General features: G+C 38.0%; 2 protein-coding genes across 7 annotated transcripts in view; one reads left to right on the plus strand and one right to left on the minus strand.

Moving 5' to 3' along the window:
- BDP1 (BDP1 general transcription factor IIIB subunit) overlaps positions 1 to 14,368 on the minus strand; it is an 89,356-nt gene extending 74,988 nt beyond the window's left edge. For 3 of the 6 annotated variants that reach the window (XM_078449152.2, XM_060635589.3, XM_060635591.3), the window contains exons 1-7: positions 13,769 to 14,186; positions 10,267 to 10,540; positions 8,801 to 8,910; positions 7,614 to 7,673; positions 6,336 to 6,467; positions 5,028 to 5,161; positions 3,474 to 3,568 (exon numbers count right to left, since the gene is read on the minus strand). In XM_078449152.2, the coding sequence (XP_078305278.2) occupies positions 3,474 to 3,568; positions 5,028 to 5,161; positions 6,336 to 6,467; positions 7,614 to 7,673; positions 8,801 to 8,910; positions 10,267 to 10,540; positions 13,769 to 13,980 (1,017 nt within the window). In that variant the 5' untranslated portion in view covers positions 13,981 to 14,186. The other 3 variants (XM_078449151.2, XM_078449150.2, XM_060635588.3) reach the window with 3 other exon arrangements.
- Positions 14,369 to 16,903: 2,535 nt separating this feature from the next.
- Positions 16,904 to 20,864, plus strand: SERF1B (small EDRK-rich factor 1B). Its single transcript, XM_060635592.3, has 3 exons — positions 16,904 to 17,204; positions 18,000 to 18,108; positions 20,601 to 20,864. The coding sequence occupies exons 1-3, from the start codon at positions 16,919 to 16,921 to the stop codon at positions 20,671 to 20,673; spliced, it is 468 nt and encodes a 155-aa protein (XP_060491575.2). The 5' UTR covers positions 16,904 to 16,918; the 3' UTR covers positions 20,674 to 20,864.
- The last annotated feature ends 135 nt before the right edge of the window (positions 20,865 to 20,999 follow it).

Here is a 20,999-nt window from a genome sequence, read left to right on the forward strand (position 1 = left end):
GACTTTAAGATACAAAACAGAACATAAGGGAAGGGAAACAAAATAATATAAAAATGGGAGGGGGACAAAATAGAAGAGACTCTTAAATACGGAGAACAAACAGAGAGTTACTGGAAGAATTGTGGGAGAGGAGATGGTCTAAATGGGTAATGGGCAATAAGGAATCTAGCCCTGAAATCAATGTTGCACTATATACTAACTTGGACGTAAATTAAAAATAAAAATTACAAAAGCAAAGCACAAAAAAAAAGAAAAAATGTGGTACATATGTGTGTGTATATGTGTACAGAAATATTATCCAGCCATAAAGAAGAAATTTTCCCATTTGCAACATCATGAATGGACACTGAAAGCATTATACTAAGTGATATAAATCAGAAAAGACAATTGCTGTATGATCAATTTAGCAGCACACTAAAAGTGAATGTACCCATTACTGTGCCCAAAAGTGAATGACACAAGAAAGTCAATATACGTCAAAAACTGAATATAAAAACACAGAAAGAGGCGAATCTATGACCATGAAGGCAGATGTCAATTCTTTGCTTCGTTAACTACTAGAACTAGACAACATATCCAACAACAGAGTATACACTCATTTCAAGTGCACCAGAAATACTGACCAAGATGAATATAACATGTTTTTAAAATAAATCTCATTAAATTTCAGAAAGACTGAAATCTTACAGCTTATATATTTGATGTTCACAATGGAATAAAACAATTACAAAACAGTAAAATATTTATCAATGTCCCAAATATTTGGAAATTAAGCACACTTCTAAATAACAGAACTACATGTAGAAAATATTTTTAACTGAGAAACACTGAAAGCAACCTATCAAAATTTATGAAATGCAGTTGAAGGACTCAGATGAAAATGTATAGCTTTAAATGTCTAATTAGAAAAAAAGTACTAAAAGTCAATGTTCAAAATTTTCATCTTAAGAAGAATATAATTAAAGGCAGAATAAATAGAAGGAAATGTTGAAGAGTTAAAAAAATGAAAATCCACAATTAAAAACTTGTAACTACAGGTTGGTTCATTAGAAAGATTTGGGGAAGTCAAAATACCCTTAGCAAGACAAAGAAAAAAAAAGAAGGAAAACGTCAATTATCAAAGAGAAATATCCTATAAAAATTAAAATGATTACTGAACAGTATGAAAACTTCATGCCTATAAATTCAACAACTTAGCATCAAAACTGACAAGAAAAAAACTGAGTATCTGAATATACCTATATGTATTAAAGAAACTGAACTTAAAATCCTTCCTCAAAGAAAATTACAGGTCTGAAGGTTTTCACTGTTGAATTCTATTGAACACTAAAGGAGAAATAGTATTAATCTTAAATTCATTCAGATAAAAGAAAAAAAAAGGACAAAAACACTGTCCAACTCATTTTCTATAACCAGCATAATCCTGGTACCAAAATATGATAAAGGCATTAAAAGAAAGTTGTAAAATATCCTTCATAGGGCGGCTGGCTGGTTGAGTTGGTTAAGTGTCCAACTCTTGATTTCAGCTCAGATCATTTCAGTCATGAGTTCCAGCCCCGCATTAAGCTCTGTGCTAACAGTGCAGAGCCTGCTTGGGATTCTCTCTCTCCCTCTCTCTCACTGCCCCCTCCTCCTCAAAAATAAATCAATAATAAATAAATATTCAAAATATCCCTCATGAACAAAGATGCAAAAAATCCTCAAGAGGGGCACCTGGGTGACTCAGTCAGTTGAGCATCTAGCTTTGGCTCAGATCGTGACCTCATTGTTCATAAATTCATTAGTCTGAATCCTCCATCAGGCTGGCTGCTGTCAGCACAGAGCCTCCCTCAGATCCCCTGATCACGTCTCTCTCTGCCCCTCCCTGGCTCACGTGCATGCACTCTCTATGACCTTAAAAAAAAAAAAAAATTCTCAAGAAAATATAATAAAATCCAACATCAGAAAGAATAGCACAAGTCTGGTTTGATATTTGAAAACCAAAACAATCCACTAGTCTAAATTTTCACTTTTCTAAATTTTGCCCAAAGATTTGTTAGAACTACATTAAACTTAGGGGAGGAGTCTAAACAATTTTGGGGAGAAATAGTTTAGTGACAAATTTATCATTAATTACTCAGATCAGAGAGCTCCCCTAGACAATTTCTAGCCTTCACATACTTTAACGTTTTCTTCTCCTTATATCAAAGATCAACATTAGAAAAGGAACATAGATAATATAAACAATTCTTCTTTTGCAGAAATAGAATAACCATTACACCATATAATGGTCCCCAGGTGATGGATCCATGCCTAGGGTAGCACAAGAACAAAACATCTGTCTTTCCTGATAGTTTAATTAATGAAGGAAAAAAAACCCATGGTTGAATAAAGAGTTCACTATAGGAGTGCCTGGGTGGCTCAGTCGGTTGAGTGTCTGACTTCGGCTCAGGTCATGGTCTTGTAGTCTGTGAGTTCAAGCCCCATGTCATGTTCTGTGCTGACAGCTCAGAGCCTGGAGCCTGCTTCAGATTCTGTCTCTATCTCTCTCTTGCCCCTCCCCTGCTCTCACTGTGTGTCTCTCCCTCTCAAAAATAAAATAAAAAATTTAAAAAAAAATTTTTTAATAAAAAAAGAGCTCACAATATATTGAAAACGCATAGGGCCGCCGGGGTGGCTCAGTCAGTTGAGCAAACGACTGCAGCTCAGGTCATGATCTCATGGTTTGTGAGTTCGAGCCCCGTGTTGGGCTCTGTGCTGACAGCTCAGAGCCTGGAGCCTGCTTCGGATTCTGTCTTCCTCTCTCTATCTGCCCCTCCCCCACTCATGCTCTGTATCTGTCTCAGAAATAAATATTAAAAAAAATTTTTTTAATTGAAAATGCATGACGGCCAACATAGTGTGCACTCATATGCACTCCATCCCAGGAAACTTGTAACTAAGTTTCTCACAAAGGGAAAAATAAAACAGAGAATACTACTCACTCTGTTAGGCATAGTAAAGCACTAATTTACATCACTGCTCTTGTTAATAGTGGCCCTGTCCACAAAGTTAAGGTAGTCTAAGAAAGCAACAGTTAGATCAGATCATGGGAATTATCTAATTTAGCATGCCTCTCTTCATGCCTTCCTAGGAAATTAAGCAATACACTCTGTTCAAAAGCTACCCTTAATCCAAATACGTATTCTGATACATTTATTCTTCCCTCTTCATTACATAATGCTTCTTTTATCTTAGATTCAGTGGTTTTATGGGTACTCCCTAAAATCCATTCTAGAAGTGAGCAAGACATAGATAATACACTAAAGGTAAGGAGATTGTACTCATATTAGAACTCAGTAATACTGCATTACTTTCTGAGCTGTAAAAAAGGACACACGTACTCAAAACTAGTAATGAATAAGGATGAACTGAGATTTAAACAAAAGTTAAAAAAATAGTATTAGTAATTTTTGGTCCTTTTCCAATCAACAAATGTATTGGGTTTACTTTACCTTAATTTCTATCCTTGCTCTGTGAGGAAAAAGCTGTCCAATCATAGAAAAGTCAGTTCCTACCATGCTGATGGCTAAAAAAAACATATCTGTTTCTGTAAAAATAAAAGATTTAGAAAGAATGAAAATTAATCCCAATATTTCAGAGGAAAAAAAAATCTTACATGAAGTATATATTTTGAGTTAAAAATAAATTTGAGAGTATCTAATAGTCTTTTATTAAAGGCCAGGAAATCTTTAGTCAATTTTATTGCTAAGAACTTCATGCATCTAAAATAATGTCTAAACTTTTATACAGAAACATAAGAAATTTATAAACTCATACCAAGAAGCTAAAATTAGGAAGAGAGGGAAGAGAAGGGAAAGAGGAAGGAGAGAAGGAAGAGGAAGGAGAGAAGGAAGAGGAAGGAGAGAAGGAAGAGGAAGGAGAGAAGGAAGAGGAAGGAGAGAAGGAAGAGGAAGGAGAGAAGGAAGAGGAAGGAGAGAAGGAAGAGGAAGGAGAGAAGGAAGAGGAAGGAGAGAAGGAAGAGGAAGGAGAGAAGGAAGAGGAAGGAGAGAAGGAAGAAGAAGGAAAAAAGAAGAGGAAGAAGAGAAGAAAGAGGAAGGAGGAAGAAGGGGAAAGAGAAGAGGAAGAAGAAGAAAACAACATTCTGCCTATCTGGTCTCAAAGTGTTCTTAAGAAAACCATCAGTCACAGCCACTATATTACTGCTTTAACATAAGCAACTAAGGTGCACTAAGTAGTATATGAAAGAAAGTAACCAAAACAACACACAAACTATTAAAAGAAGTAACCTCAATAAAATAGGATTGGGGAATACAGAGGAGGAAAGTATAGAATCTTTGTTGTTGTCCTGAATTACTCTGTTCTGTTTCATTTTTTCCCCAAAAACAACCTGCATTATTTTTTATAAGAATAAGCGATACCATTCAAAAGGTATTATAAGCTTCAGGCACCTGGGTGGCTCGGTCGGTTAAGTGACCAACTCTTGATTTTGGCTCAGGTCCTGATCTCACGGTTCATGAATTCAAGCCCTGTATCAGCCTCCATGCTGACAATGCAGAGCCTACTTGGTATTCTCGCTCTCTCCCTCTCTCTTTACCCTTCCCCTGCTTGCACTAACTCTCTCAAAATTAACAAATAAACTTAAAAAAAAGTAGTGTATGCTTTTTAACAGCACAATTTTGACCCTTAGAAACTCTGTTATACAATAGTATCTAAGGTAGAACATTATTATGAGTATTAGAAATATTAATAGTTTTCCATGTTATTTTTTATACAGGGATTTGACAGAGAGGACTACTCTAGCCCAAATTACCATAATGCTAATTCCTAAAAAGATCACTAAGATAAAGCCAGAGATGGAGTTCCATAATAAGTGGCGGGGGGGGGGGGGGGGGGGGAGGGGGGGAGGGGGGAAAGGGATGCAGAGGTCAGTTCCAATAAAATTAGCTAGACAGAAAATAACATGGTTTTCATTTTATTTACTTACAGAAAATAATTCACTTTACTTCAAATAAATATCCACAACATTTAAAATGAAAATTAGTTACCTTTATTTGACCATGGTTTAGAATAATAGTTTTTCCTAAAGCTGGAATATGTAGTTGTAGAACCACGCTCAAATATGGGGTCATTTTCCTCAACAACACAGGGGCCTTTTGTCCTTAAAACTTCTACAGTTAAACTGAAAGAGACACACTTTTAAATAGATTTGCATTTAGAACAAGAAAGAAAATAATACATGATATTTGAATAGTTATATTTTGAAATGTGCCATGACAGAATCAGAACAAAAGTATAATAATATATACTTGAGGTATGCATATTTTCCAAGATTCTGTTAATTTTCACTTAAAATGTGATTGCCAAGTAATAAAATTAAATGCCAACATTCTTCTGAAATCGTTAATAGCAATATAAAATTTACACATTATCTTTGCACCACCAAAAAATTACTTAAATTTTATTGACTTCTGTATGTCCCCTACATTTAACACATATTACATTATCATACTAAACCCAAGAGAAGATGAGAAACATAAGCATCTTATGTTTTTGTTCTACATTCCTGTAAACAAAGCAGTACAATGCTTTTAACTATTTAATGACCAGTAAAATGATCATCACAAAATAATGGCAAAAAACACACAATTATTAAAAGTACTGCATTTATGTTTCATTATCATAGAATTTTATATGCTATAAAAAGATTTTTATACTGAACTGTCAGACTACTTTACATCCCTCTTTTATATTTAGTTACTCGTGAATTTATCTTCTTTTTTAAAAAACACACTTTGGACAAACAACAAATTCCACAATGCCAAATTTGAAAAATTTAATATTATAACTGAGAAACTACAAAGTGAATTTAAACCGTGTCATAACAAAAGTTATATAGAATATTAACCCTGATTAAACCTGATTCATTTGTTGCATTTTCATTAGTTATAACCACACACCAAAATATGGTATTAGTTAATAATAAGAAAACCTGAATTTTGACTTCAAGACTGAGCCAATTTTTGAAATGTATCATCAGTAGAGACCAGCATATAATTAGTGGAGCTCATCCCAATTACCAGTAAAGTTAGTAAAACAATTGTGGAAGGTTAATGGATGACGGATCAGCAGTACCATCTTCTTATAAAAAACACAGCATAAAAATTGCTAAAAATTACAAATGAATCTAACTCATCTTTCTATTTATAACATGCATTAAAAAATATAAACATCAGTGTTTATATGGTCAGGTAACCATGAATGATGCAGAAATTCAATCTCTCTCATTAGACAAAGCACATTTGTTCTTATGTTTGAAACCACAATCTCTTTTTTTTTTTTTTTTTTTAACTTACCTTTCTTCATCCAAAATAATGGAACCATCTTCTGCCACTTTTACTCGAGGAACCAGCAATGGCCCGTCATCCACTTCTTCTTCTACTTCTTCATGACCTTCAGCATCAGGAGTACTTTTACCTTCTTGCCTACCAAATGTAAAGATAGCTTAATTCATATATCCAGGAGAAGGATCTCCTGAGTACTATCAACTTCTGAAATAAATTACTTCGAATCCAACCTTCATTTGATTTCCAATTTTCCCTATACCCTAAGTAAAGATACTACACGTTAAGGACGTGGTTATAAGAATTTCCCCGACTATGGGGTGCCTGGGTGGCTCAGTCAGTTAAGCATCCGACTTCAGTTCAGGTCATGATCTTGTGGTTTGTGGGTTCAAGCCCTACATCGGGCTCTGCGCTGACAACTCAGAGCCTGGAGCATGCTTCGGATTCTATGACTCCCTCTCTCTGCCCCTTGCCTGCCTGCACTCTGTCTCTCTCTCAAAAATAAATAAAAGCATTAAAAAAATTTATTTTAAAAACTATAAAAGGGAAATAAAAAGAAAAATATATACACGTTTATTTGTTTAGACACAGAATAGAATTAGAAGGATACATTAAAAAATTGGTAACAACTGTTGCCTTCAGGCAGCAGAACCAGATGACAGAAAAACAGAGTTGGAAGACTTCTCGGTATACTTTTGTTCCATTTGATTTTTGTACTGTTTTATTATGCTATTCTAAAACAAAACAAAATCCTTTTTAATTCTAAAAGCTTCAATTGAGGGGTCCCTGGGTTGCTCAATCTGTTGAGCATCCAACATTTCAGCTCAGGTCATGACCTAACAGTTTGTGGAGATGGAGCCCCATGCTGATAGTTCTGGGAATACCTGCTTGGGATTCTCTTTCCTCTCTGCCCCTCTCCCCCGCAATCATGAACACGTACTCTGTCTCTCGAAATAAATTAATAAATATTAAAGAAAACAATATTTTAAAAATAAATAAAAATAAAATATAAGGTTTCGTTAAAATAACACCATTGGCCATTTCCATATATAATACACAGTATGGGCCGCCTTACATTTTGATTTAAATCAGACATGCCCGGCTAGCTCAGTCGGTAGAGCATGAGACTCTTAAATCAGACAGTAAGTTTTATTCTTGCTAGTGATTCTATCTAAACATTCCTATCACATGCAATTTGACTATAACAAAAAGCATCATTTGATTTCTTTTTTTTAAAACTGTACCCATCAAACAACTTATTTTAAAAAAACACTAAGATAAAATGCTTACTCTCTTGTCTGGACTGGTGTCAATGATTTTTCAGTTTTCTTTTCTTGTTCCAGTGAAGAACTAATAAACAACAAACGTTTTTAAATGTGAGACAATTTAATATTTAATATAAAAAATATTTTTAAATGAACAATATATATCTTGTTAATTCTACCCATTGGCAAGAAGGAAATTATTTTAACTTGCATTTTTTTTATATGATAAACCATAACACTATTATGAATAACGGTGTGGCCCAAGAGTCAATTTCTCAGTCAAAAACCTTGTCATCAAATATAAACCTGCTATGCCCTAGGTAGGAACGTTTTGACTAATTCCTTAGTGAAGGGAGGCTCTCCCAGTCCTCATGTCTGAAGCAACCTACATGGCTTATCTCCAAATTCTATATGTCAAACAACTTACCACCTAGGCTTCTGGCCCTTCGGCAGCAAGCCAAAGACCTGGTAAACCTGAAAAAAGCTACACTCCTGCATCCACCTGCTAAACCATCAACAACATAACAATGAGATTTATTATAAACCATCTGCCTCCTCAGGCTAACTTTACTAAAGAAGCTTTGTTCTTAGAAGATAAATAATATCTACTATAAATAATTAGGAGGTAGAGCATAAAAATTACAGTGTTCCTTTAGAATCAGGGTATAGTGTACAAGAAACACAAACTGCAGTATTGATTAAAGTTGTTTAGTTTTGTAACATTTTGGTAATGTAAGAAAGGAAACTTATTTTTGGGGCGCCTGGGTGGCTCAGTCGGTTAAGCATCGGACTTCAGCTCAGGTCACGATCTCGCGGTCCGTGAGTTCGAGCCCCGCGTCGGGCTCTGGGCTGATGGCTCAGAGCCTGGAGCCTGCTTTCGATTCTGTGTCTCCCTCTCTCTCTGCCCCTCCCCCATTCATGCTCTCTCTCTGTCTCAAAAATAAATAAATGTTAAAAATAAAATAAAATAAAATAAAATAAAATAAAATAAAATAAAAGGAAACTTATTTTTAATTTCAGAGGTAAAGGGCACCATCCCAAGAAAGCAGTTACCTGAAATACAACTAAATGTTGTTTAAAAATTCTATCGAAAAAACATCGTATTTGCTATAAGTTTTGTCAACATACTTTTGGAAAACACGAACTTGTACCCTAAGTGTTACTTAACTCACAACATACCCAAAGAAAGGACAACAAGAAAAATTTACTTACGTCATTGGATTATTATCTGGCAGGTAATATATGAAATCTCTCATAGTCATTTTTGAACGATCTGGTGGCTTCTGACTTTCATTTATGGCATATTTGTTTTTCCATTGTTTCTGGACACACAAACACACACAAAGATCCACTTTTCTTTTATAAATGTAGAATTTCACATGTACTATATTCAAAGGTATATCCCACTCTTATATTCATTGCAAGTGATTTAGTATTATTCTTACCACGATTATTCCCAATTTTAGGACAAACTTCATAAACTGCATTATTAAACAGTGTAGCACATCAAGGAATTTTAAAAACTAAAGTGTCTAGGTCTGGATAAAAGCTCAACGTATAAAATCATACTTACTAATGCCTTCTAACTATAATAGTTTGCTAAGAATTTATAAACACATAGTTTTTGTTTACCCTGTAATGAACTAGATTTCTGTGAATTTTACAAAATTCTTAAAGCAAATGTTTAATTTTTTAATTCCTGAAAATAAATCTACCTAAGCAGATTCTATAGAACATCTTTAGAGACCTAGATTTTAAACAATATAGATTCAAATCCCACTGATATGTGATACAAAGCAAATAACTTCTCTAAACTTGTTTCCACCTGCATAAAACAGCGGTATCTACTACACAAAGATGATAGAATTAAATAATATAAAGCACCATACTCATACTAAGTGCCTTCCTCTGAATTAACAAGGGATTTTGTAATAATAAAAGCCGACATTTGTTAAGCTCCTTCTGTTTGCCAGGCACTAGTCTTAATGTGTTTTACATATATTTACTCATCCAATCTTTACAACCCTCCAATGAGATATATACTATCATCACTCTTATTTTGCAAATGAGGATACAGACAGAAAAATCAATTAAATTGCCCAACGACACATACTAAGGGATGACTCTAAGATTCAAATCTTAAATATCTAACTGCAGAGCTTACATGCTTCACTATTGGTACAGTGCAATCTTGGAAAAATAATCGATCTTCAAGATTAAAAAGATGAGCTTTACTATACACATAAATGCAAATTTTTCCCATTTATAATTTCCATACTGTCAATTTATAAAATATTACCAATTCATTTTGCTCAAATAAGTATATCTGTCTTAATTCAAATGAATGTTATTCATGTAACGAAAAATGATACTTAAAGTTTATTTTATAAATATGGTTTGTATATTTTCTATGTGTGTAGAAACAGACCTTCTATTTTTGGCCTTCACCAAAATCAAAGATATAGATGAATATAAAAATTAACATAGCAGAAAAAATAGCTTATTAAGTCCATCGCGCTTATTAATCATTCAGTTCACAAAAGGGGATCTTCTATTAAAATAAGGAACGTTAACTGGTTATGCTCCATTAAATACTACAGATATTAATCCTCCAAATGATGCCTAACATAAAAACAGAAACCTAGTAGGAACAGTCAAATGTGATTTTTCTCCCTTACCTTCTCCTTTCTCAATTCTTCTTTTAACATTTCTCTTAGTTTCTGGGCTTTATATATTCGGTATCTGTCTGAACATGGCTGTTTCTCTTTTGTTGAAATAGGCTTTGGCTGTGGAACTTCTTGATTAACTGTAGATAAGGGATGAGATTCTGAAGGAACACTGACACCAGGCTTAACCAGAGTAGTACTTGATATTCGCTTTCTTCTCTGTGAAACAGCAGAGGAAGACTTACTGGATTCTTCAACATAATTCTCATTGTCAGTCTTTTCATCACTGTCAAAATTTAAAAAAAAAAAAAGGACACCATGGATCTTTCATATTCTAGTTTTAAAAACTAGCCTGGCAAAAATCTAAACCAGTAAAATCTCATTATTAAAACAATCAACGACTTGAGATATACATTATTCATGACAGATTCCAATAAAAATTTTGTTTACTAAAATTTTTATTTTTTTTTAATTTTTTTTAATGTTTATTTTGAGAGACAACATTGAGAGACAATGTTTATATTTTGAGAGACAGAGAGAGACAGAGTGTGAGTGGAGGAGGGGCAGATAGAGAGGGAGACACAGAATCCAAAGCAGGTTCCAGGCTCTGAGCTGTCAGCACAGAGCCCGACACGGGGCTCGAACTCATGAACCACAAGATCATGACCTGAGCCGAAGTCGGACGCTTAACCGACTGAGCCACCCAGGCACCCCTTTACTAAAATTTTTAACAGATACATAAATTCTAACAAAGACTGCTGATCTTTTTCAAACGTCAAGTCCCTTAGTGCATTAGAACATATAAGTTTATGCTCATCCTAACTCGTTCAAGAAAAACAAAAGGCCAAGTTACAAATTAAAACTTCATGACCCTACTTTGAATCACTATATAACTGACAATTTTTATTTAAGTTTTTTTTTTTTAATCTTTATTAATTTTTGAGAGAGACAGAGGGAGAGCGGGGGAGGGGCAGAGAGAAAGGGAGATACAGAATCTGAAGCAGGCTCCAGGCTCTGAGCTGTCAGCACAGAGCCCGATGCGGGGCTCTAACTCACGGACCGTGAGATCATGACCTGAGATGAAGACGGTTGCTTAACCGACAGAGCCACCCAGGTGCCCCAACAATTATTTTTTCAAAAACTAAGTTTATAATCTATATTGACATCCCCCTAGCTGATCTAAATTATAAATTGCTTTATCAACCTGAGAGGAGTCAAACCAAACATACAAAACATCAAATTTCTAAAATATCTCTACTACAGTATTTGAGAATATACATTGAGCTACATTAATCAAATCAAATACTGTTTGAGGTAGAAATCATTCCTCTTTTGTCTGGTATGAATACTTACACAGCTATCAAACTCCTAACTTAAAAAAGTACTTAGTCACTCCAAAATACATATTAGATATGGTTCAGATTGGATACACACATTTCAGGAATGGCCTGAAAGCAAATTAAGTCAAGAAGAGAGAGGGTGTAAGAATTAAAAGCAGTCTACATTTTTCATGTTATTAGTTTTATGTAAAAGTAGAAAATGCTGGGGCGCCTGGGTGGCTCAGTTGGTTAAGCGTCCGACTTCAGCTCAGGTCACAATCTCGCGGTCCGTGGGTTCGAGCCCCGCGTCGGGCTCTGGGCTGATGGCTCAGAGCCTGGAGCCTGCTTCCGATTCTGTGTCTCCCTCTCTCTCTGACCCTCCCCTGTTCATCCTCTGTCTCAAAAATAAATAAACGTTAAAAAAAAAAAATTTAAAAAAAAAAGTTGAAAATGCCTAAACCTATAGAATAACCTTTCCAGGTTATTTGCAGGATAGCTCCATGTTTTTAATTTTTTTTTTTTTTTTTTTTTTAGTAATCTCTACACCCAACATAGGGCCCAAAGTTATGACACCGAGATCAGGCTTTGTAATGATACATGCATCATGTGCATTTCATTCAATTATGTTGAATCATTGAGGACAAAACATATACCCTATAGATTTTTACAGCTGCAAAGACCCACAAAGAAAGAAAACACGTAGTAAAAAAAAAAAAAAAAAAAAAAAAAATCAAATATACTCCCTAAATGCCAACTCTAAGAAAGCAAATATTCCCAACCTCTAATGTCTCAAGACTACAGAATCAGAGTAATTTATTAAATTATCAATCATCATGCATCTGTATGTAGTTAACAGGATCTCTGCAAACTTTATTAACAGTGACTGTTACTTGTATTTCTTTTTTGAGGAGTAATTTTGAAAAAATATTCATATAAGAAACATGGATATTACTAAGTATCAGTAAGCTGGCAAAATAACATCCTATACCCAGCACCAGTTCAGGCCAACAGAGGAAGTTAGGCCAAAAAGAAAAGGATAAAATGTTCACCTTCTGGTTAGAGCATACAAAGAATTTACACCATCTCATTGTTATTTAATACGATCCATTTTTATTGGTTTCCTCACATATGTATTACAGAAACAGAGACCATTAGTAGCCCAAAATGGCTTAATTTTAACTACTTTGTTATTTACTACCATTGCTTTTATTTTAAAAAGATAACTTTTTGTAGACAACTATTCTGCCATGTCCTATTCAAGAGTTTGTCAGTTTTTTCTAAACTCCACAATAACTTGGCTCTCCAAATCAGAGAGTATTATTTCCATTTTACAGATAAGCAAATTCTGCCTGGGCAAAGTCTGATAAACTGTTAAATTACGAAAAAAATCCTAGGGCGCCTGGGCAGCTAAGTCGGTTACGAGTCTCACTTAGGCTCACTCAGGTAACGATCTCACGGTTTGTGAGTTCGAGCCCCTGCGTTGGGCTCTGTACTTGTGAGGTCCAGCCGGATGTTGGAATCTGGGCTGACATCTCAGAGCCTGCTTCAGATTCTGTGTCACCCTCTCTCCCTGCCCCTCTCTCTCTCTTTCAAAAATAAACAAACATTAAATTAAAAAAAAATTTTAAAGGAAAAAAAAAAATCCAGACTCCAAATGTGGTATTAGCACATGCTTTTTCCCTTCAGAAAACATGGCCACTATAAAGGGGCACGCCCTGGAATCAAATCAAGTAGCCGTATCTCCTCCCCATTGACACAACTCAGCATAACCAATGTAACACTGGTCTTTTAAGACTACATAAATGTTTTTTTGAAAATCTAAAAAAGTACCTACCCCTGCAAAGTGCTCCAGAAGGAAGAAAAAAAAAAAAAAAACTACGCAAAGTAATCTAAGCTGTCTAACATTACCACGTGTAAATTTCACGTCAAGACTGTTGCACCTGGACTCTTTCTCACCACCACTTGAAGACAAGATTCCCACCCGGAGAAACTACAGACCTTTAACAAAATCCACATGTGCCACACCCTGTGGCCAGAGTGACAAACTGCAGTTTGGAGTAGATTCATAGAGTCTCAACTGTAAGACTTAATGCAAGCGACAGAATACTCCTAAAGTAAATTCATGGGGTCATATTCCGGGTGACAGGCCCAGAGAGGCGGGGCAGATGAAAATGCTCCTCTCTGCATGCTCTTACCTGCTCCTGGGAGGCTTTTCTTGCGGCTCCGTTCCCCCGAAATCCAACGGGGACACATCTGTAGACTCCGCTGGCTTCGGGGAAGAAGCGGCTGCAGGATCCGGGGGCCTGGGAGCCTCTTGTCCACGTTGGGGGTTGGGAGCGGAGGAGCTCCTGGCGCCTACACCAGGCCTGACATTCGGCTTCACGCTAAGGCGTGCCCTGCGGAACATGGCGGAGCCAGGGGGCCCGGGGAGGCGGCCCCACGGCCGCTCTCAGCCCCGAGCCCCGGCTGCTGCCGGGAGAAGGGATTAAGAACTACGTCCTTTCCACACGGCCACACCACCAGCCCAGCGGGCAGCTACCGCAGGTTCACACCCCCACCACCTCCTCCTTCCTCCCGCCGCCGCCTCTTCTTCATGACCCTGCTAAGTTTCCCCCAGTACCTTGCTTCCCCGCCCTCGTAGGGCGCCGGAACTGATTACGCCATCACCCAGCGCCTAGGAAAAGCGTAAGACGCACAGCGCCCGAAGCCATGGTAACTGTCAAACTACAGAGTTACTAGCGAACCGGAAATTGAGATGTTCCGTGGTCAGCTCTCCCCCTCTCCCAGCGTCCCTAGGAGTTACAGAAACGAGTGAAAGGAGGTAGTCAAGACCCTATAAGACCCAAGACCCTTTATAAGACTATGAAAATCATGGGGCGCCTGGCTAGCTCAGTCGGAGTAGCCTGCCACTCTTGATACCAGGGCATGAGTTCGAACCCCATATTGGGGGTAGAGATTATGAAAAATAATTAAAAACTTGAGGGGCGCCTGGGTGGCTCAGTCGGTTGAGCGTCCGACTTCGGCTCAGGTCACGATCTCACGGTCCGCGAGTTCCAGCCCCGCGTCGGGCTCTGGGCTGATGGCTCAGAGCCTGGAGCCTGCTTCCAATTCTGTGTCTCCCTCTCTCTCTGCCCCTCCCCCGTTCATGCTGTGTCTCTCTCTGGCTCAAAAATAAAAAAAAAAATTTAAAAAAAGTTAAAAAAAAATTTAAAGAGTATTATGAAAGAGATTATTGGGAGGCTGGCTTACTTTAGGTAATATGGTTAGGGAAGACTTACATGATTAGAAGAAAAATGGCCATAGATGAAATTGGCTGTACACAGTATGGGCGAGCTTTTTAATTCCCTGACTCATTACAACAGCCAGGGCCAACTTCCTTTTTGGAAGAATAAAACTCTACAAGAACATCCTGCTATGTTAATGGCAAAAGAATAAAATCTTTAATTAAAGAGGTTGCTATGTCATCCAGAAGAAGAAAGAGAAGCGTTTTTGAGAGTAAGAGGGATGAAAGCACGTTAGAGAGAAGAGATTCCTCTAAGACTGGAAAGAAAATGGAAGTCTGTGGATTCTGTAGGCTCCCTCCAGTAATCTGGGGAGGGAACAGGACTTCAGATACACCTAAAGAAGGTCAAGAATTTGACAAAGAGCCCCCTACTAAAGATGTCTCGCGAATCTTGTAGCCACTACTAGGACCATTTAGCTTTGCCCAGTATATTCTGGTATAAAGATATTGCCTTTCCCAAAATGTTATGTTCCATCTAAGAATCTAGGGCACTCCCACAATTCTGTAAGTAAGGCAATTAATAACAAGGATTTAATTTGTCATTACTATAAATAAGGGAACAGAATCAGATCTAATTTTATTATTAAATATAAAGTCTTAAGATATGTTACACAACCAAGTTTGTGGAGTAAATTCTTAAAGCCATCAGAGTAATTTTAAAAGTCTTCAGTTTTCTCTAGCAGACACACCCAATATCTCTTGAGTATATCCCTACCATTCACAGAGTATGTTTTCAACCACAAAGAAAAAGGTCAATTAGATTGTAAATTAAGACTACATACACAAACAATAACACTTCCACTTACTTTCCAATCCCAAATTGCTTCCCTCCCTTCTTCACAATGACCCAGGACACAATTCAATCTTTTGCCCCTGCTCAATTTACTCCAGAAGAGGTTGTTTAAGTGGAATCAGATGCTTGGCTCATAAACAGTATTGAAGACAGGTGGGGTTTAGGGTGAGTGACAAGCACACAAGGCTCTCTGAGGTTAAAAGATTGATAATAGCTAACATATTGAGTGCTAACATATACTGAACACTTCATACTTCACATACATTAATTCAGTTAATTAAAGAGGTACATTTACCTTCCCATTTAATATGGAAGCTTTACTGCAATGAAATAACACACCCAAGTTCACACATCTACTCATTAGTAGAGCTGGGCTTTCAACCAAGACATTCCATCTCCAGAGCTCCAAGTCTTCACCACTTTGTCCTACCTTCTGTAAAATAGGTGACTTTTAGGAGTTAAAATAAAAATTGTTGAAGCTTGGTCACATATACTTGAGAATGCACTGCAGTATTTTCCATACTGTTGTAGATGTTTGAAATTTTCCAACATAAAAGCCTTTATAAAAAGGTGATTTTAGGGTGTACAATCTAACTGTACACGTTTGTTTGTAATAAGTAACAGGAGAGATGAAAAACATAAGTATTAAACTAACCTCAGGCATCGTTGGACATGTTTCTAGCAATGGCAAATGCTCCACGGCTTTTACCCACGTTCCAAGGTTATTGTGAATAGGAGATAAAACTGCATCCCCTGCTATTCCCTTCCTATCATACAACCCAAGCATACAGCCATTAACCTAAAATTCCTTCGGTACTGTCCACCGCGACAAAGGCAATGAGATTAAAAGGGAAATTAACAGATTTAAAATCCATCTTCACTATAAATCTCACTTCTAAGAGTCCCTACCTGTTAGGACAGTCGCTCCTCGTTTCACAGTCTCAATCTCCTCTTCCGCAGAATAGGAACAATGAAGCCTACTTACAAGTTTGGTGCTGAAATAAAAAAAATATGTAAAGAGCCAAAACTGTCTTTTGCATATTGAGTTAACCCTTCATCGGTTTTGTCCCCTTCCTCCTCTTCCCGCTTCTGCAAGGGGATTAATGAATGCTAACGTTCTTGGTCTAAAAGTTAGATATAGTGGCGTTTGTTTTTGTCGTTACCAAAAAGAGGGGGCTGGCCAACCCCCAGGGCTCGGTACACAGTGGGGAAAATCCACAGACGTAGTACCTGCTTTTTAGACTCGACCAAATTTGCGTGACCGAGGGGATGCGAGCCCAGATTAAACTCCAGAAGGTGCCAGCCCCGGACCCACCGCGAGGACCGCCCCCGCCTGCCCAGCGGCGCACGCGCAGTCAGCCGCCCGACTCGCGGGAGGCTGCGGTCGGGCCTCGGTGGGCGGGGCGATGGAAGGAGCAGAGGCGTAGCCCGGCTGAGGGCCGGCGCGGGCTCAGCCTTCAAGAGCCGCGGGAGAGGACGACCGCTGAGCGCGTTAGGAGGCCGTTGCTTCTCCGAGTGGCTCTCTTTTGGGTTCGGTCGGGTGTCGGCATGGCCCGTGAGTATGCGGACGGGTGAGGGACGCGGCGGGGAGCGTCTGCAGAGGAAGCCGAGGTCCGTAGGCGCGGCTGGAGACGAGGCGGGAGCCGGCTGATGTATCCCCTTAGGTCCGACGGCGCGGGGACCCCATTCTCAGCCCACCGAGAGAGAGGGACGGTTAGCTTCGGGCCCGCCTGAGAAGTGGGGCATGTGCCTGCCGGCCAAGTGAGAGTTTACAGGGTAAAGAACACCTCTCCGGAGGTGAGGTGTGTGAAGACGGCGGCCCCGGGACGGGTCTTGGTCAGAAAGTGGTTTATAGTTGGTCCTTAAGGTCCTAAGGCCTGAGAAGGACAGGAAGCTCCGGTTGAGTCCCCTCCTTAGTTCTTTTGTTTGGCCCTTCGAGGTAATGTATCCCGAACCGCTGCGTTTACTCGTTTAACAGTGGAATTGTGATGGGCCAACTTGTGGAGCTGTGTTCCCTGTGTATCTGTCCTTCTCTCCATACTCCTCAAAAGCTAGACCTTAATTTGGAATGTACTGACCCATATAGACACAGGAGTGGAATGCTGGCTATAAGTGATCTGGTATTTACATTAATTGAACACCTGAATTGGTATGATAATGCTCTTAAGACTTGAAGTGTTTGTGTCTGAGCTTCTTCCTCGGCTACTATGGGAACTCTGTTCAATGCAGTGCTCTGCTGGCCTGTTAAAAAATGAAAAGCTAACTTCAGATGCATTTAAATAAGAGTCTTTTAACGGAATTGGTATTAATTTTTGGAATGGGAAAAGAGCATGACTGTTTAACTTTGCAGGCGGAAATCAGCGAGAACTTGCCCGTCAGAAAAACATGAAGAAATCCCAGGAAATTAGCAAGGGAAAAAGAAAAGAGGATAGCTTGACGACCTCTCAGAGAAAGCAGAGGTAACTGATACTAATCGAATTTTCAAATTTCTGAAGTTTTCCTTTTAAGAATGGAAAGAATTTTTTTAAATCCTGGGTAGAACTAAGCTTAGTTTGCATAGTAGGGGTCACAGATGAACAGCTGTGCTGCACATGCTGTAACTATATGACTACAGTCATCCCAATCCCAGGTTGAATCTTCTGCTTCCCCACCACAACCGTAAGAACTTCATTTAGCGAAGTAATGGGATGCCTCCCATATGAAAGACACTGTTAGATGCTAGGGATACAACATTTTCGAAGCAGACCTCCGACTCAACCTTGTCAGGATGACAGGTGACTCAATTACAGGGATAAATGTTACGAAAGAGACACAAAAAAGTGTGTGTAGCTATATTCATTTCTGAAGATCCATTGGGTTGGAGAAAATGAAGGTCCACAGCCTTGATATGTAATTATGTAAGAAATAATAGAAAATTAATTGTAATTTTGTAATAATACAGAAATACTCTCAGCGCAGCTTAAAATTTCTCACCAAGAAGATGGCTTTAAATGATATGTGTACTTAAACCCTTGCAACTTCATCAATCTGCTGCCTTTTTACAGTAGTAAACAAATACCTCACAATTGCACTGTAGTTACTTTGTTGTACTTTTGGGGTTTGGGGGGGTTTGTTTTGTTTTGTTTTTTAATGAAAGCCAGCATGTGTTTTGGCTTTGCTTTGTAAAAGGTTTTATTCAGTAGGTTTCTTGCCCAGCACTGAGCCCAATGAGGTGTTTGAACTCAAAACCCTGAGATCAAGACCTGAGCTGAGATCAAGTCTGATGCTTAATGGACTGAGCTACCCACGCGCCCCAATTTTTGTAGTTTTAATTAAGAATGGCTTTGAGGCCAGGAGAGTCCTTAATTCTAAAACTCTCCAAGCAGAATTTGTTGAGAAAGTCAGTGCTTCCACAACTAGAAAGTTGGGTCTCTAAATTATTAGAGGTCTTTAATGTCTGCTCCCCTTAAATGGGAATTTAAAACACATGTAGGGTTGAGGTAGTATGTAAACAGGAAGAACAAAGAGAAGCAACCATCATTGCAAATAGGCATTCTGTTTTTAAGATGGTAACAAATAGTCTGTTTCCCCACTGTTAGGCCTTCCAGAACACATAAAAGCATGCTATAATGGGAGACAAAAAAAAACCCTCTAATTTTGTCTATGTACAACTTGGAGGTCAGGTGAAGAAGTGACTGCACATGCTTTAGCAGGGCTTCTCTGTGGTCCTCAAGCCTGCACATTAGAAACACGTGGGAAGCCTTGAGTGTTACTGAAGCCTGTGCTTTAATTCCAGTCCTTTAATTGGTTTGGGGCTGGGCATAACAGGTGCTCTGGATAAATTTTATTGTAAGTTAAACCTAACTTTAAAAATTTCCTCAGGTGATTCTGATGTGCAACTAGAGTTAAAGATCAGTGTTTTGGGGTGTCTGGCTGGCTCAGTCTATGGACCATGCAGCTCTTGATCCCATGGTTATGAGTTGAAGCCCCACATTGGGCTAATTATCACTTGATGCTTTCCGTGGTATTAAAGTGATAAGGTTTGTCTTAAATTTCTCTTTACTCATATTGGAGTAAAAGTGAACATAGTACCAATCAGTGAACCTGGAATTTTTAGTGAAGATGTCTAGATCTCTAGATCTAGTCTAGCTTGGTTCAATAATAATCACTGTTGAATTATTATCCACTTGTTAGAAAGCTCTGTTCTAGGTACTATGTACGTTTTACCTCTACTCATCACCCTGAGAAGGAATGTTAGCCTCAAATGTATAGAACAGGAAACTGATGCTCTGAACTTCAGTAACATTACTGAAGTTACAGCAAGCACAACAGAGCTTGGTTTCAAACAGAAAAGTAAATACTACTTTTTTTTTTTTTTTTTGGTAGGTGTGTTGTTTTTCCTTCATACTCATACATAGCTTTTTGTGTTTGTTTTTTAATGTTTATTTTTGAGAGAGTGCACAAGAGGGGGAGGGTAGAGAGAGAGGGAGACACAGAATCCTAAGCAGGCTCCAGGCTCTGAGCTGTCTGCAACGAGCCTGATGCAGGGCTGGAACTCATGAACAGATCGTAGGTGTTGATTACAAAGCCATTAAATACATCTTTTTTAAATAAGGGTCTTGTGTTGACAACCAAGAGTAATTGCCATTATTCTGTATGTAGCTGCCTAATGGCCAGTATATACCTTGGTAGCTATTTCATAGAACAACCCTGGTAAGTAGTGTTGTGATGTTGAAAGATCTTTGAGGTTACTTGCCCAAGACCATAACAACAGGGATGGTTTTCAAAATAAGATCCAGCTTCAAAGCCGTTCCATTCTTTTTCTTCCCATTCTGTCTCCAAGAAAACAATGAATTTTTATATCTTCTTTTAAATTATATCTTAATATGCTTAATGGGTTGTGTATAGGAAACAAGTGAGAATGTAAATTGAGTTTTTCTGTAACAACTTATAGCCTTTTCCCCCATTATAGGGACTCTGAGATAATGCAACAAAAGCAGAAGGCAGCTAATGAGAAGAAGTCCATGCAGACGAGAGAAAAATGATGACTATTTGGCAAACCTGGGTGCTACTGCCAACAAGGTGTATCATAAGCTCTGATTAAAATTCCGTGGAGTAAGCAGTCCTATGTTACAACATGTCCTTACAAAACTATTTAAACTTTACCTCTCAGCCTGACTTAGTGTGATGTTTCAGAACCATTCTTCAAAGAATAAAACAAAAACTATGCATGAGACATATTGTTGAATGTTATTTTTTTATCAGCAGTGAGCGTTTATCTAACAGAGAGGTAATGTGATAAGCTAACATAATCTCTTTTAAATCTAGAATCTTTGTCATTAACTTAATGTAGGTCTTAAAGTCAACTTTA

The sequence above is a fragment of the Panthera onca genome, chromosome A1, assembly GCF_046562875.1.
Source record: "Panthera onca isolate mPanOnc1 chromosome A1, mPanOnc1 haplotype 2, whole genome shotgun sequence".
Taxonomy (NCBI): Eukaryota; Metazoa; Chordata; class Mammalia; order Carnivora; family Felidae; genus Panthera; species Panthera onca.

Coding starts and splice junctions, on each gene's coding strand:
- SERF1B (XM_060635592.3), top strand. CDS start 16,919: ATGCGAGCCCAGATTAAACTCCAGAAGGTGCCAGCCCCGGACCCACCG. Junction 17,205..17,999: donor GTCGGGTGTCGGCATGGCCC/GTGAGTATGCGG, acceptor TTAACTTTGCAG/GCGGAAATCAGCGAGAACTT. Junction 18,109..20,600: donor ACCTCTCAGAGAAAGCAGAG/GTAACTGATACT, acceptor CCCCCATTATAG/GGACTCTGAGATAATGCAAC.